This window comes from Balaenoptera borealis (assembly GCF_965194805.1).
Source record: "Balaenoptera borealis genome assembly, chromosome: 2".
NCBI classification, from domain to species: domain Eukaryota; kingdom Metazoa; phylum Chordata; class Mammalia; order Artiodactyla; family Balaenopteridae; genus Balaenoptera; species Balaenoptera borealis.
The window spans coordinates 91,275,837-91,287,971 of NC_138867.1; the positions used below are offsets into that span (position 1 = coordinate 91,275,837).

The following is a 12,135-nucleotide window of genomic DNA, read 5'->3' on the forward strand; positions in this document are numbered from 1 at the left end:
CTTTATGGGCATTAGCTAATTTAGCACATTTATCTGAACTTTGGGTTGTTAATAGAGTTGCCAGATTTAGCTGGGAAAAAAAAAAGCAAAACAGGCTGCTCAGTTAAATTTAAATTTCCTATAAACAATGAATAATTTTTTTACATGTGTTGCAAATATTGTATGGGACACACTTACACTAAACATTTATTATTTATCTGAAGTTCAAATTTAACCTCGCATCCTGTATTTTATTGGGCAATCTTAATTGTTAAGAAATTGTGGCATTTAAAAGTTAAATATTTACATGGCTCTTTAGGGTTGTCTTTTTAAGAGATCTCTAGAATTGGTATATTGAGGTTCCTTTTTAGAGGGAAAAAGTCTGATTGGGTTCTGACTGGGCTGTATTCCTTAGGAGCACAAATGTCAGGTAGCGCCTAAGAGATGTAGGTGATCATTAAACATCTCCCGATTCTCCTATTTTGATTACTTTTGTCTGTCATCAATCCTGGGTGCATCAGAGCTCACCAGTATGCTGGTTACACAAATAATTGCTGGTACTATGGGAATTTACTATGTTCCAGGCGCTGTTCTAGGTATTTTACATGTATTGAATCCATCACTCCTCTCAGCAACTTTATGACAAAAAATCCTGTTTTTACCCTCATTTCGCAGATGAGAAAACTGAGGCAGAAGAGAGGATAAGTAATGTGTCAGTGGCAGGGCTGGGTTTGAACCCAAGCCATCTGGTTCTGGAATCAAAACTTGTAACCATTAAATATTGCCTCTAGCAGGTAATACTTCTGAACCCATAGGAGAGCTTTTAGGAAGAAAGTCTTTTAAGTTTTTCCAAGCCAAATGTCATCTACTTTAGTATTATTAATCACGTAAAACATTTTAGTAACTCTCTTGCAAAAGTAGGTTCCTCATTGCACTGTTTCCTCTCCTTTTTTTCTTCTCTTCCATCCTTATTGAAACAGACGTCTTTGTCCTTAAATACTAAATTAGTACATGAAATGGTGAGTGGTTTTCCTCATTGCTACATCTTTTACAATTAGAAAGTGATTGAGAAGCCATATTTTCCAGCTTTTAAATGGTTTCTTCTAGAAGCTTTGATTATTTGCCCAGTATTGGCTTACTCATAAGGCTAAGTACGTAGACTCCTCACATATCCTAAGAGTAATGCCTCAAAGGAATATATATGTCTCTCATATTATAGACAACCAAACTCTATTTGGAGAGGACTTATTAGGCCTGAAGTGTCCTCATTTGGTGTGAGTAGATACTCATGGATGAAATTCTTAACAAGAGAGGGAAGTAACTTTAGCACAGACTTAGAAAATATTTTGGAGGTTGATCTCACAATTGCAGGTGTCAGGTATCAAGGTATGCAGGTCTTTTAAAGGGCATTTAGAAAAGCAGTACAGTAAGAGGTCACATTTGGCCATTATACATATACAGCTGCAGGGTGAACAAAACCCCAGCTGTCCTAATAGTAATGGAAATAGGTTCTTGTGGTGTGGGATAGAATTTCCAGTGACACCATCTTACATGGGTTCAAAAAAAATGCTGTATCTCAAGCAAGTTAATGGAAGTGAAGCTGATATGCTTTAAAAACTATTAGATGACACTGAATCACCTGGCAAAAAGGTTGGGTTATTTTGAAAATCTGAGTTTAAAAGCATTTAGAGGAATCAGCAGGTTTGCAGGTTTCCGAAGACTCAGCTTCATCTTTGATTCTCCCTCTACGCTCTTCTGGAAACTTAAGTCAATTAGTAAACGCGCTTCATTTTGCCTCCTTGGCCTCTTATTTCCCTCTGTTTGTTTCCACTGCGATCCATTACCATATTTTAGCAGGATTATTGCAGTGACCTCATTTCCTCTTTTTCTTCTGCTTTACCTTGTTAGTCTATCCTTTATACTCACAGTCCAGTTATTTTTGAAAACACAGCTCAGAATACCTTAACTTCCTTCCTCCTAAGTTCTTGGTGAGAAACAAGGATCGTCTAGAAGGTTTCTGTGATCTGACCCCGACTTCTGTTTATCTCACCATGCTCCCACCATGGAAGCTGCGGTGCAGCCATACCCAGCTGCCTTCTGCCACCTGAAGCTGACACACAATTCCATGGCTTAGTGTCTTTTCCATATCCTCTTCTGCATTTGGAACTTCCACCTTTTCTCTCTAACCAGATGACATCTAATTTAAGAATCTCTCTTCTGTCCTTCTGGTAGGAATTTACCATTTCTTTATTCCCACGGCATTTGGTTCATATTTTCAGTGTAGAATCTGTTTTCATTTAGCTTAGCTTTATCGTTTTGCCCTTATTAGATGCTTGGTTTGTGTTTGAATGAATAAACCAGAACAGAATGTTAATTAAAACTCTTCCACAGTTTATCGGTGGGCGGGGGGTGGGGGGAATAAGCTTATTTTATAATAGAAGTGTTGGAATTAAAATTAATCAGCATGTGAGTTATGGTAATACCAATTAAAGTTGTATGTGACCCCTTAAGTGTCAGATTGGATGTTGCAGTCGAATATTGAAGGGTTTGACAAGTGATGGAAGAAACTGTTGATCATTTGTCCATGTAGAATAACTTAATTACTAAAATAAAGGAGCTTTTTTAATGAACTCTACTTGTATTTTTAAATTTGAGAATATTATGTTAAAATGGAAATAACTTGAAGCATGTTTTATTTTTTTCAATGTTTATTATCTGGATATAATTATTTTTGACTCAGAATCTTTTTATGTTTTCTTAACAGTTGGTACCTATTTAACTTTTGAGTGGAATTAATGTACTCATTAAAAAATCATTATTGTAGCAGTTAAAACCATAACAGTGTAACAATGATTTGAGGGGCATGCCTTCTTCCGGATGTGTGTTTTTAAATCATCTTAGGGCTGACAGAGCCTTTTTAAATATAAAGTAGAAACTTAGAGATATTGTTCAAAGATTATTAGGTTAGTATCAGAACAGAGAGTGAACATAGCAGAGCTAATAGTATGTGGTATCTTTGACCTTTGGTCTCATTTCTAGTTGAAGTAGTAAGTTTGCATTTATACTCCACTTGCATTTTTTTCCAGTCCTTTCGGCACCACACTTCATTCATCTATCAAGCACTTACTGAACTCTTGCTGTTGTAGACTGTACCAGGTGCTAGATTCATGAGGACTGACTCGTTTGAAGTTCAGGTTGTAGCATGTGTCTAGGCTTGCTTCTAAAATTTGCAGGACCTGGGGCAAAAGTACATGGAGGACATCAGACACTCTGTCTAAACATTTAAAAGTTATAGATCAAACTAATACATTGCTAAATAAAATAGGTCTCTTCCTACTGCCTTGAGAAATAACTCAGAGATCTGGAAGGCCAGGTGTGGGTTTAGATTGCTTGGGCTCCACTTCCCCACTGGAATGTGCTGGTGTTGTGGGGAGAGCCAGCCTCCAGGCGGCCCAGCCCCCTCTCCTCCCAGACCCGGCCTTGTCCTAACCCAGGAGGGGCTCTTCTTGCAGACACCCCAGTGCTCTTCCCACGCCCCTACAAACTTCAGCCCCTTGGCTACTGCCCAGGCTAGTTCGACTGTCCTAGCAGGTAAAGGCATTATAGAAGGCCCTGGGAGGCTCAGAAAGCTGGCTTGGGGATGTTTGGACACAGATTTCTGGGTCTCGGGGACTCAGAAGGGCAGGGCTGGGTAGGACAGACTGTGGGTGGGCAAGTTCTTTGCCCTGTGGATTTATCATGTGGAAAGGGATGTGGTCAGAGGAAGAATAGGGAGATCCCTCTCGAGTCCAGTGCTCAGGGTGGGGTACTCTTTGCCCAGGTCCTAAGGGTGGTACTGTGTATGCCCTTGAACCGAATAAAACGAAGTGTTCCTTAAGAGGATCAGGTCTTCACGAAGTCTGTAGACTTCGAAGCTAGATCGGGTCCAAAATTTAAAAAATAAATTGTATTTTGTTAGTGAACAATTACTAGGTGTGTATTTGTTTATGCACATTAAAAATAAGCAGTAGAGTTTTCAACTTTATTAGTTTTCTGTTTTAGAACTTAAAAAAATTTTATGATAAAATAGTGATAGTGAATTTGGAATTATGCTAGCTGTATAGAACTTCTAATTGTGTACTCTTTGTTTTTAATATTTCCTCACTTATTTAAAATAGGGATTAGGTGTTTTATGGGTGATAGTGTTGTTAGGATGAAAAAGAATAAATTGAAAAGTACTAATGCTCTTCTAGCCCTGGTTCAATTTCCAAGTGTATTCAAGGGAAAGAAAAAGGCTGTGAATTGACCACTTAAGTAAATCGGTTTGCAACCGAATGTCCCAAGATTATTAAATCTAGAGGTAGGAATATAATTTTATGTCACAAAAATTCATCCCATACAACTTTTTGTAAAATACTATCTTTGTGATTGGTTTCATGTTAATATACAATTGGAGTTTTACAGTAGTTTAGAAAAAGAAAGAGCCAATTCAGTGTAAAAGGGAATACTTGATTACGCTATTGTATAAGAGCAGTAAAAGCTAATTTACTGTTATATTACTCAATATTGAAAACTGCAAGAGGCTATCTTTCAGTTCATTCTTAATTAATTGTGCTGTATTGTAGTGATAGTAGTATCTATTATAGATGAGTTTTATGCAAGGCTTTTAAGTTGACATCTCTGAGCTTGTATTTTGGCTCACGTAAATATCTTTGACATATTTTCTGCATGATTGTTGAAGGCAGAATGGATTAATCAGTCACTGTGATTCCTCTATGAAAACTCCCATGATAAACTATTCTTTGAAATGGCCTGAGTTCATAACAACATATAACTGATGAAAATAAGTAATTGTATTAAAAAAAAAAACCCTTTCACTTATTAATCTTCATAAAGACTGTTTTTTCTAAATTTGCCTCTTATGCTAGGTTTCTAGTGTTTTATTATTGAATTAATTTTGGAGGCATTCCTCTGTTCATAGTTCCTTTCTTTAATTGAGTTATCAGCCAAATAATTAGGGATTAATTTTGACCTTTGTTAAAATTTAGGTAGAAGATAGATGTGATGTCTTAGGGACCATAATTCTAGTAGAGCCATTTAGTAATTTAGATGATCCTTATTGAGTACATATAATAACATGGGACACAAATTGATGTTACTTACATTTGATTTCAGCTCAGTCTTGCAATACGGCGGTAGATGTATATTAAGTATTATGATGGTATTTGGTAAAGTAGATTCTCTCTGCATGGCAATCTTCATTTTTTTTTTTTATACATTTATTTATTTATTTATCTACTTTTGGCTGTATTAGGTCTTCGTTTCTGTGCGAGGGCTCTCTCCAGTTGCGGCGAGCGGGGGCCACTCTTCATCGCGGTGCGCGGGCCTCTCACTGTCGCGGCCTCTCCCGTTGCGGAGCACAGGCTCCAGACGCGCAGGCTCAGTAGTTGTGGCTCACGGGCTTAGTTGCTCCGCGGCATGTGGGATCTTCGCAGACCAGGGCTCGAACCCGTGTCCCCTGCATTGGCAGGCAGACTCCTAACCGCTGCACCACCAGGGAAGCCCACAATCTTCATTTTTTGAATAGTAATAACACTTATTTTTTCTAGTGTGATATTGGTTCGCTAGGGCTGCCTTAAAAAAGTACCACAGATCAGGTGGCTTAAACAACAGAAAATTATTTCCTCACAGTTCTGGAGGCTAAAAGTCCAAAATCAAGGTGTCTGCAGGGTTTGTTTCTTCTATGGGCCTCTTGTCCTGGCTTGTAGATGACCATTCTTCTCCCTTTGTCTTTACATGGTCTTCCCTCTGTGTGTGTCTGTGCCCTAAATGCCTCTTCTTAGAAGGACATGCATGGTACCTTGCAGGTGTTGCATGTTTGGTTCCAGACCACTGCAATAAAGTGAGTCACACGAATTTTTTCCCAGTGCATATAAAAGTTTTGTTTACACTATACTGTATTCAAAGTGCAATAACATTGTCTAAAAAAACAACATACAGACCTTAATTAATAGATACTTTATTGCTTAAAAGTGCTAGCCATCATCAGAGTCTTCTGCTGGTAGAGGGTCTTGCCTCGATGTTGCTGGCTGCTGACTGATCAGGGTGCTGGCTGCTGAAGGTTGGGGTGACTGTGGCAGTTTCTTAAAACAAGATGACAGTGAAGTTTGCTGCATCGACTCCTTCTTTCATGAATGATTTCTCCGTAGCATGCAATGTTGCTTGATAGCGTTTTGCCTACAGTAAGACTTCTTTAAAAATTGGTGTCAGTCCTTTAAAACCTTTCCGCTGCTGCTTTATCAACTACATTTATATAATATTCTAAATCCTTAGTCGTTATTTCAACAGTCTTCACAGCATCTTCATCAGGAGTAGATTCCATCTTAAGAAATCACTTCTTTGCTCATCTGTAAGAAGCAACTCCTCATCCCTTAGAGTTTTATCAGGAAATTGCAGCAGTTCAGTCATTTTCAGCCTCCACATTTAATTCTGGTTCTCATGTTTTTTCCACCACATTTGCAGTGACTTCCTCTGCTGAAGTCTTGAATCCCTCAAAGTTATCCATGAGGGTTGGAATCAAAGTATTCCAAAATCCTGTTAATGTTGATATTTTGACCTCTTCCCATGAATCGCAGAGGTCCTTAATGGCATCTAGAATGTCAAATCCTTTCCAGAAGATTTTCAGTTGACTTTGCCCAGACCCAGCAGAGGAATCACCGTCTGTGGCAGCTATAGTCTTATGAAAGGTATTTCTTAAAGAATAAGACTTGAAAGTCAAAATTACTACTTGATCCATGAGCTGCAGAGTGGATGTTGTGTGAGCAGGCATGAAACCAGTGTGAATATCGTTGTACATCTCCATCAGAGCTCTTGGGTGACCAGGTGACCATTGCTAATGAGCAGTACTATTTTGAAAGGAATCTTTTTTTCTGAGTAGATGGTTTCAGTAATGGGCTTAAAGTATTCAGTAAACCGTATTGTAAACAGATGTGCTGTTATCCAGGCTTTGCTCTTCCATTTATAGAGCACAGGCAGAGTAGATTTAGCATAATTCTTAAGGGCCCTAGAATTTTCGGAATGGTGAATGAGCATTGGCTTTAACTTCACTAGTCACCAGCTGCATTAGCCCATAACAAGACAGTCAACCTGTCCTTTGAGGCTTTGAAGCCAGGCACTGACTTCTCCTCTCCAGCTAAGAAAGTCCGAGATGGCATCTTCTTCCAATAGAAGTCTGTTTCATCTACATTGAAAATCTCTTGTTTAGTGTAGCCACCTTCGTTCATTATCTGAGCTAGATTTTTCTGGATAACTTGCTTCAGCACTTGCTGCTTCACCTTGCACTTTTATGTTATGAAGTTGGCTTCTTTCTTTAAACCTCATGAACCAGCCTCTGCTAGCTTCAAACTTTTCTTCTTTATCTTCCTCAACTCTCTCAGCCTTCATAGAATTGAAGAGAGTTAGAGCCTTGCTCTGGATTATTAGACTTTGACTTAAGGGAAGGTCGTGATTGGTTTGATCTTCTATCCAGACCACAAAAACTTTCTCTATATCAGCAATAAGGCTGTTTAGCATTCTTATCATTCATGTGTTGATTGAGTAGCAGTTTTCATTTCCTTCAAGAACTTTTCCTTTGCATTCATAACTTGGCTAACTGTTTGGTGCAAGAGGTCTAGCTTTTGGTCTCTCTCAGCTTTCGACACGCCTTCCTCACTAAGCTTAATCATTTCTAGCTTTTGATTGAAGGTGAGAGACATGTGACTCTTCCTTTCACTCGAACACTTAGAGGTCATTGCAGGGTTACTCACTGGCCTAATTTCAGTGTTGTTTTGTATCAGGGAATAGGCAGGCTGGAGGGGAGGGGGAGAGATGGGGAATGGCCTGTAGAGCAGTCAGAACGTTGTTTAAGTTCACTGTCTTATGTGGGTGTGGTTCGTGGCACCCCCAAAACAACTGCAGCAGCAACATCAAAGATCACTGCTTACAGTTCATGGTAACAAATATAATAATAATTAAATTTTTTGAAATATGAGAATTACCAAAATTCAGAGACTCAAAGTGAGCAAATGCTGTTGGAAAAATGGCACTGATCGATTTGTTTGACGGATGGTTGCCACAAACCTTCAATTTGTAAAAAAATGCAACACCTGTGAAGCAAAATAAAGCAAGGTGCAATAAAACGAGTTATGCCTGTATTGGATTAGGGCCCATTCTCATGACTTCATTTTACCTTCATTATCTCTTTAAAGAACTTACGTCCAAATACAGTCACATTCTGAAGTGGGTGTTACTGGGTGTTAGGACTTCAACATATGAGTTTCAAGGGGACACAATTCAGCCCATAATGGGGGCATAAAATGAATTCTATGCAAATTGAAGTGTTGGGTAACCAATATGTTTAAGATGTGGAGCAATTTATTTAATGTTTTAAATAAATTGTATACTTTTCAAAATTAGATGTTAGGAATATCTTTTATTTCTCCTTTGACCCAGTTTGATTGTAGAGATGTGGAAGGGGCAATTAAAGACTGATGATGATTATGATAATAATAATAGTAGCAGCAGCTATTATTATTATTATTAAGTGCTATATTATATACTGGGCTCAGGTCTGAGCACTTGATATTTTTTGTCTCTCAGGGGTGCTGCATGGTCAGCAGGGAGTTAGGGCATCTCCATTTAAGGATAGGTTGAATTTTCTTTGCTTGTCCCTGGGAATCCAGATGTGGATCCTGGCCTCAGTGCTCTGGGGCAGGGTCCAGGTTCGTACCTTTGTGAAGCAAGATGGGATTCTTTCTAAACCACTATTTCATGAGACATCTTTGCGTTTTCTGTAGGTACAGCCTTTTTATTTAAACATGAAAAAGTTGAATTAATTCAGGTAGCATTCTTTGGTGACAAACCAGCTTAAAAGTGCCCCAGATCAAGAAAGTCCTATAAAAAATACTTTACACTATATTCCTATTTGGCTCATAGCTTCATACCCATCACTTTGTAGGTGCTCAGTAAATAACTGTAGAATGAATAGATTTCACTTAAAGCAAAAGGGAGAAATGTAGTCACACTGGCAGTGCCCTTTAGAGGCTCATATTTGCATTGTCAAAATAGTATATTGCCGGCTCAGCCCTCGTAGGTTTTTGTTATTTTTTGCCAGCAAATACAGTATGCATTGAATATTCACTTAATTGTAGACAGACAAAAGAAATAGCCAGTTGTATCCCTTGTATTTTAGACCTCCCACATGCTTGAGGCTTGGTAACAATAGCACAGTAGTTAAGCCTGTCTCTATAGAAACTCCCCTTCCTTTTAGATTTCATAGATAAGAGGTTATTCTCAGCAGGGTATATTTTGTGTCCCACCAGTAGGTGGAATTGGTGGCTGTGTATGTTTTGCTTCAGCCACTCATCACGTTGCTTTATTACTCTGCTGGATGGGGCTGTATTTGGAACTATAGGTCTTGTTAAAAATATTTCTTTATAGTTGAATTGCAAATGTCTTTAGATAAAGTTTCCAGGATATTTGAGATGTAGTAGGAAAAGTCAAAGAACTAAGTTGTCAACATCAATCCTTTTTTGAAAACAACTTCACATGGATGTGTACATATTTGTTGTTTGATTATTGCTCTGCTGCTGGCTTTTCGGTAGAGTTTGTACTTGTGATTTTCTTTTTCATAGTTTAGGTTACTTAATGGATAGGAAATTTTTGATGTGGTATGAGAGAGGATAAAATTTTGATTCCATATTATGAGAATATTACTGTCAACTTATCAACACTGTTCAGATTTTTTTAATTTAAAAAATTCCTTAAATTAGAGATAAATTATAAATAGTTGAATTAGATATTATAATTGTTACATATGAAATGCTTTTTGGCTTTTTCATTTTTCTCATTGATATCTGAATTTGTACAGTTTTCAGAGTATTTTTATCATTTCAATGTTAGTGGCTTGTTGAGTCTCACATCCATTCAAGTGGAATTTCATTAACTGAAAACGTTTGCTAAATTTTTAAATATGTCTTTATATGAATAAAACGTGAGGTTATGCAAAGGTAATGCAATGGAATGTGACTGAGTTTACATCAGACGTATGAATCAGACCTTTGTGGTATATTTATGTCTTAATTTAGGTTGGTTGAAGACTTTTGATGACTACTTTCGAGAGAAGACTCAGTATATTTTTAATAACATGGTCATCAAGTTGAAAGAAGACCCACGGAGGAAATTTATGTGGTCTGAGATCTCTTACCTTTCAAAGTGGTGGGAAACTATAGATATTCAGAAGAAGGATGCTGTTAAAAGGTTTGTTTTTTAAAACTTTTTCTTTTAATTTGGTAATATTAAACATTAATTATACAGTGAAACAGGTGTTGAATTTTTAGAACGTGAAAATTCTTAGCTTTATATCTGAAACTTAAAATATTTCTTTGCATTCTGTTTTTCCTTGATTCTGGTTCATCTCTGAAAAAGTGACTTGAAACTTTTCCATTGAAATCCTTATGTTCCAGCTTTGTCCTAGAAATGGAATTACTAGGTCAAAGGGGCTTAATATTTTAAAGATTTTTTGAAGCATATGATCAAAGTGACCCCTGGAAGAGTGGTTTCAGTGTATTCTTCAATCTTCCATATAGAAAGGTACCAATTTCTCTGCATATTAGGCAACAGTATAATTTTTTCTAAAACTTTGACCAATTTAAGTGGTGAAAAATGTGAATTTTTGATTAGTGATAGTGTTCCATGTTTTCTCATATATACAAGCAGAGCTTTTTTTTGAGTTGCTTGATCATGTACTTTTTCTTACTGATTTGTAAGAATATTTATATACACATACCAACCTTTATTTTTCCTGAAGCTTTATATTTCTTCTTAATTCTTAGTGTTTGATATAAAGACTTTTAAAATTTTTATTTAGTCAAGTGTATTAATCTGTTTTCTTGATTGACTTTGCTGTCATATTTAATATGCTGTCATATTTTAAAAGTCTTCCCCAATCCAAGAGATGAGATAGTCTTTTTTTCCCCAATTTAGTTTTTTATTGTTCACTTTTATAAATCCTCCAGTTTATTTTTTTAATGTGGTGTGATGGGAGGTTTTGCTCCCCATGTCTCCCTCCTCCCTGCTCCCAGGACTTTAAGGATTGTCTTAGCGTAAATTGCTTTCTTTTACTTATTTAACATCACATATACAGTGCTTACTGTATTACTTCCTGTTTGAAGTAGCTTGCAAATGATAACTGATAATCCTCGCAACAATCCTGTGAAGTAGATACAATGACGATCCTGATTTTACAGATAAGGCCACTTGTCATCCAGGGTCACCCAGCTGCACGTGCTGCGCTAGTTACCATCCAGTCCAGCCCCACAGGCTGTTTGTTCCCTTGCACGTTGTGCTGTGCTGCTTCCCTAAGACTTACATAGTCCATTCTTTTCTACTGACTTGAAGTGCCATCTTTACTGTATTTCAATATGCATTGATTTCTGGGCTTTCTGACCTCTTTCATGGACTTTTCTGTTTAAGCGTAATTGTTGCGGCCTTATGTGTTTCAATAACAGACAGTTTAAATCTCCTCTTGCTTCTCTTTATTGAAAAGTTCTTTTAATGAGTGACCACTTAATTTTCCCAGAGAGCTTTAGAATTAACTTGCTAAATTCTTCCTACCCTATCAAAAAAAAAAAAAAAAGAGGGGGATTTTGATAGATATTGACATAAACGTTTAAAGGTAATTTGGAGAGAATTGGTGTTCCATTATTATCTATCAGACATTTTTTCCCCCCCGATAGCATGCTTAAAATGCTTATAAGATTGGCCAGGAAGGTGCCATAACTGAAGGCTGTAGACTCTGAGGGTCCTGAATGCACCAGGAGTAACTGCCACACCCAAAGGGACTGCCCCCTCTTCCACTCCTGCCATGTGTGGCCACGGGAACCAGAGTCGTCAGGATATTCTTCCAGTTATTCTTGACAAGCTGGAATTCCAAAATGTTACATAAAATGCCTTGACTTTTTAAGTTGAAAAGTTAGCAGCTAATTTTAGGTTAACATACACACACACACAAATCCTTCGTTTACATCGAGTTACCTACTGGTTTGCAGTGTTTCAGAAATTAAGAACTGCCCTGTGAAACCCTGCGGAATTGGTGTTTGTCTATACATATTTTTTCTTTTACTAAGTTTAGAGATTAAA

At 37.4% G+C, this 12,135-nt stretch overlaps 1 protein-coding gene across 1 annotated transcript in view; it reads left to right on the forward strand.

Moving 5' to 3' along the window:
- The window catches only part of MAN2A1 (mannosidase alpha class 2A member 1), a 161,501-nt gene that overhangs the window by 37,906 nt on the left and 111,460 nt on the right, over positions 1-12,135 (forward strand). The window contains exon 4 of the mRNA XM_082375444.1: positions 10,083-10,254. Coding sequence (XP_082231570.1) covers positions 10,083-10,254 — 172 coding nt within the window. The remainder of the gene's footprint in view (positions 1-10,082; positions 10,255-12,135) is intronic.